General features: G+C 57.6%; 1 protein-coding gene across 1 annotated transcript in view; it reads left to right on the plus strand.

Moving 5' to 3' along the window:
- Nucleotides 1-1,097: 1,097 nt before the first annotated feature.
- sipa1l1 (signal-induced proliferation-associated 1 like 1) overlaps nt 1,098-5,182 on the plus strand; it is a gene marked incomplete at both ends in the record, with an annotated part of 16,953 nt that continues 12,868 nt past the window's right edge. The window contains 3 exons of the mRNA XM_084440040.1: nt 1,098-2,528; nt 3,509-3,728; nt 4,421-4,616. Coding sequence (XP_084296166.1) covers nt 1,098-2,528; nt 3,509-3,728; nt 4,421-4,616 — 1,847 coding nt within the window. The remainder of the gene's footprint in view (nt 2,529-3,508; nt 3,729-4,420; nt 4,617-5,182) is intronic.

The following is a 5,182-nucleotide window of genomic DNA, read 5'->3' on the forward strand; positions in this document are numbered from 1 at the left end:
CTTTGTATCTGGAACAGATGGTAGACTATCTAGCACTTGGTCCAGTCTGTCTGAATGGTGTGATTAACAGTCTGGTCTATTAGGTATTATTCCAATAGTGTTGCAGAATTGCGTGACTGGCTCTGCTATGGTCTTCTTATGTCTAGGCTTTCAGAGACAGTCCCTGATCATCTAGGTAGAAGATGTTCCTGCTGGGGACTAGGTTGGGAGTCTTGAGCCTCGTTACATTACTATTTTGGGGGTCCAAATAGAGGCAAGGAGTTAAAGGAGGCTCCTTCGGAGGAAGTGTCTGTCTGTGCCTTTGGAACACAGCCTGTTCATCATACTGCAATACATTATACTAATGTTTCTTATTTCCATGGCGATCTCCATGGTAATGCACTGCGTGGTTCAAAAGAGGAAGAGCTTTTTTTCCTTCATGTCCTTTTTTTGTACCGCTACAGCCATACTTTACTCTCTAATAAGTAGGTCAGCTGTTACGTTGTCGGTGTCTATAGGAGCAGTCTTTATGTTGATGGCATTATGATATATGAGCCCTACTTAACCATAGTGGACCATAGTTTCCAACCTCTGTGTTTATACTGGAAGAGAACTCAAGACTGAGGCTTGTAGGTCAGCTTTGATGATGAGGACCCTATGATAATGGAGCCTTCACTAACCCTCTCTCCCTTCATCTCTCTCCCTCCCTCCCTGCAGAGTTGACCCCGCCCATTCCTAGAGTGAAGGAGGCTGTGATTGGTGGTGGTGAAATCCTGTAAGCTCACCTAGAGAACTAGCGGCTCGGTCCAGACCGCCACCGCACACCATCCACCAATCGTGTCCCTCCGTCCGACACACCAGCCAATCCTGTCCCTCCGTCCCGGTCTTTCTCAAGGTGCGGTGTCTACTCTACAGCGGTCAGTGTTATTGAATCAGGCAGCATTTGACTCTCTCTCTCTTTCTCTCCATCCCTCTTTCTCTCCATCCCTCTTTTTCTCCATCCCTCTTTCTTGCCCCCCCAACAGCCTGTGCTTCCTGAGGCTTGGTCTCCCCCCCCTCTCCATGGAAGAGATGGTTCAGCTCAACGGCTGCTGAAGCCCCGCCCCCCTCAGCCCACCATGACTAGCCTGAAGCGTTCCCAGACGGAGCGCTCGGTGGGGGGCTCAGTGCCCGCCACGGACGAGTTCTACACCCGCCGCCTGCGCCTCCCCAACGGCGGGGCCCCTCCCCCGCGCAGCGAGAGCGCCCACCTCTCCTCCTCCTCCTCCTCCTCCGGCTCCGCCTCCTCCACGCCCGGCGTCCCCAAAATGGGGGTCCGCGCCCGCGTCGCCGACTGGCCCCCCAGGAAGGACGGGGCGGGAGGCGGCGGTGGCGCCGTGTGGCACATCACCGTGGAGACGGACTCCCCCAGCTCCGCCGCGTCCTCCGCGGCGGGAGGCGGGGCAGGAGGAGGAGGAGGAGGGAGCAGTGGAGGAGGAGGAGGAGGAGGAGGGAGCGGGAGCGCGGTGGCGGCCCACAGCAACCTGTCGGCCAAGCTGGGCCACCTGATCAGCCCGCAGGACTCGTCCATGCTGCGCAACATCCACAACACGCTCAAGAGCAAGATGCACGGCGCCAAGGGCAAGGACAACCGCTTCCTGTCGCCCGAGGGCTACCTGGGCTCGCCGCGCAAGGGCATGCGCCGCATCCGCCAGCGCAGCAACAGCGACATCACGCTGAGCGAGCTGGACGGTGACGGCGGCGAGGGCTGGACCTTCTCGGGCTGGACGCCCATGCACCGCGAGTACGGCAGCACGTCGTCCATCGACAAGCACGGCGTCTCAGGCGAGAGCTTCTTCGACATGCTGAAGGGATACCAGTCGGTGGACGACGACGGCGGCGGCGGCGGCGGGGGCGCCGCGTCCGACCAGCGCAGCCCAGCCCCAGAGAGGCTGGGCGAGCTGCTCACCGTGGCGCCCGTCAAGCAGCTGGCCCTGGACCTGCCGGACGGGCCGCCGGGACCCGGAGCCAGGGGCAGCCCCGCCAGCCGGCTGAAGGAGCGAGAGAAGCACCTGAAGCGGCGGTCCAAGTCGGAGACGGGCGGCGAGTCCATCTTCCGGAAGCTCCGCAGCGTCAAGGCGGGGGAGGGGGACTCGTCGCGGGCGGGCTCGGACGCCGAGGACAGTGGGCGGGCCGACGAGGGAGGCGGCCCCCCTCCCAAGTCCTGGGCGTGCCAGAAGGGCTTCGCCCACTTCGACGTACAGTCGCTCCTGTTCGACCTCAACGAGGTGGCGCAGGGCCGCCAGTCGGTGGTCAAGCGCAAGAACACGACCACGGGGGCTTCGGCCGCCTCCGCCGGCCCATTGTCCCTCTCGTCCAGCCAGAGCGGGGCGTACGGGTCGCCCTGCGGGTCGCAGGAGGAGCTGAGCGCCAAGGACACCCCCGGACACGGCGCCAACCCCGCCCTGGACCCCGGGGACGAGAGGAGCAACGACCTGGTGCTCAGCTGCCCCTGCTTCAGGAACGAGATCGGCGGGGAGGGGGAGAGGAACATCTGCCCCTCTAAGCAGGTACAGTAGGCCCAGCGGCAGCAGCGGCGCACACCATCGGTTGTCATGGAGGGATTTAGGTTGAGTTCAGGTGGAATCGGAGAATACACGCACTTTCACCTCAAGCACTACCCTCTGTTTTAATAAGTCTTTAACTGTACTTAGCACTTTACATTGGCTATGTGTTTTTTTATTGCAATTTATAGTTCTTAATTCACATATTTCGTTGTTATATTATGGCTTGTTTTTATTCTGTACCTCCCCTGTTGTGTTCGGTTTTTCTGCGGTTGTAACGCCCAAATTTCCCCTCCTGGGGATTATTAAAGTTATATCTCATGCACTATATTGCCAAAAGTATTCGATCATCTGCTTTTACACGCATATGAACTTAAGTGACATCCGCAGGTGGTGTGCAGTCATGTTGGAACAGGAAGGGGCCATCCCCAAACTGTTCCCACAAAGTTGGAAGCATGGAATTGTCCAGAATCACTTGGTATGCTGAAGCATTCAGAGTTCCTTTCACTGGAACTAAGGGTCCAAGCCCAGCTCCTGAAAAATGCCCCCTTCCTGTTCCAACATGACTGCGCACCAGTGCACAAAGCAAGGTCCATAAAGACATGGATGAGCGAGTTTGGTGTGGAAGAACTTGACTGGCCTGCACAGAGTCCTGACCTCAACCCGATAGAACACCTTTGGGATGAATTAGAGCAGAGACTGCGAGCCAGGCCTTCTCGTCTGAGCTCACAAATGCGCTTCTGGAAGAATGGTCAAAAATTCCCATAAACACACTCCTAAACCTTGTGGAAAGCCTTCCCAGAAGAGTTGAAGCTGTTATAGCTGCAAAGGGTGGGCCGACGAATGGGATGTCACTTAAGTTCATATGCGTGTAAAGGCAGATGAGCGAATACTTTTGGCAATATAGTGTAAGTCTTATTGTCTTTAAGAAGTTGAAGTAAGGCAGTAAAATCCAAATCCCAACTCTCCGCACCCCCCCATCACAGCAGGGTAGCATCGGCAGCGGAGGCAGCGGCTCTTCAGGCTCTGCTCCCGAGGAGGGGCCCCTGGAGGCCACCCTCAGCACCCACTTCACCAACGCCGGCGTGGCCGTGCTGGAGGCGCCCAAGGACGGCCAGAGCCAGCACGCCGACCGCACAAAGCGCTACATCGTGGAGCACGTGGACCTGGGCGCCTACTACTACAGGAAGTACTTCTACTTGAGAGGTGAGCCACAGGGGGAGGCAGGAGGGGGGCCTGGAGGAGGGTTAGGGGGGAGGCAGTGGGGGGGTGTCTGGAGGATTAGGAGGGAGGGGGGCCTGGAGGAGGGTTAGGGGGGAGGCAGTGGGGGGGTGTCTGGAGGATTAGGAGGGAGGGGGGCCTGGAGGAGGGTTAGGGGGGAGGCAGTGGGGGGGGGGGGGGTCTGGAGGAGGGTTAGGGGGGAGGCAGTGGGGGGGGGGGTCTGGAGGAGGGTTAGGGGGGAGGCGGTGGGGGGGTGCCTGGAGGGTTAGGAGGGAGGGGGGCCTGGAGGAGGGTTAGGGGGGAGGGAGGGGGGAGGCAGGGAGGGGTCTGGAGGAGGGTTAGAGGGGAGGGGGGAGGCAGGAGGGGAGTCTGGAGGATTATGGGGGGTGTTGAATGGGAGAGTTGGGGGGGGGGGGGGGTGGAATGGGAGGGACAGGTGGATGGAATGGATTTCTCTCTGTTTATGTCTTTGCGTCACTGATAATAAACGCTAGTCACTGAGCATCTTACTGCTTTCCTGCTCTCTCCGACATGATGTTGTAATGTTATCTCTCTCTCTCCTCTCGGTCTCTCTCCCGCACTCTCTCCTCTCCCTCTCTCTGTCCTCTCCCTATCTCTCCTCTCCCTCTCTCTCTCTCTCTCTCTCTCTCTCTCCCTCTCTCACTCTCTCTCCCCAGAGCACTGGAACTACCTTGGTGTGGATGAGAACTTGGGCCCGGTGGCGGTGAGCCTGCGCAGGGAGAAGCTGGAGGAGCACAAGGAGCACGGCCAGCAGTACAACTACCGGGTCATCTTCAGGACCAGCGAGGTACCGGGCCCCACCACTTCCCTCTCGCCTCAGTGTTCTTCTGTGAACGGAAAAGTCTTCGGACCGTAACGGAACCCCGACCCCCGTTAATACCCCCTCTTTTAATCCCATAATCTCATAATCCCATAATCTCATTCCCATAACCCTCCTTTCATTCCCTCTCATTCGCTGTATTATCCTCCCTTCTAAGTGTTTTCTTCTGGACCTGTTCTCTCTCCCCCTAAACCTTCGCCAGAGAGTCAACCATGTTCCTCTCCTCTTTCTCTTTCTCCTCTTCTCACCTCTCCTCTTCACACCTCTCCTCCACTCTCCTCTTTTTCATCTCTCTCCTCTCCTCTTATCCTCTCTTCTTTCTCCTCTTCTCACCTCTCCTCTTCTCACCTCTCCTCTTTTCACCTCTCCTCTCTCCTCTTTTTCCTCTCTCTCCTATTAACCTCTCACCTTTCTCCTCTTCTCACCTCTCCTCCTTTCTCCTTCCTCTTCTCTCCTCTCTCCTCCTCTCTCCCCTTTCTCCTCTCTCTCCTTCCATCCCCTCTCTCTCCTCTCCTCTTTCTCCTCTCTTCTCTTCACTTCTATCCTGTCCTCTAACTAGCACTCTAACTAGCACACTAACTAGCACTCACAGCCCACT

The sequence above is a fragment of the Borostomias antarcticus genome, assembly GCF_949987555.1.
Source record: "Borostomias antarcticus genome assembly, chromosome: 6".
Lineage (NCBI taxonomy): Eukaryota > Metazoa > Chordata > Actinopteri > Stomiiformes > Stomiidae > Borostomias > Borostomias antarcticus.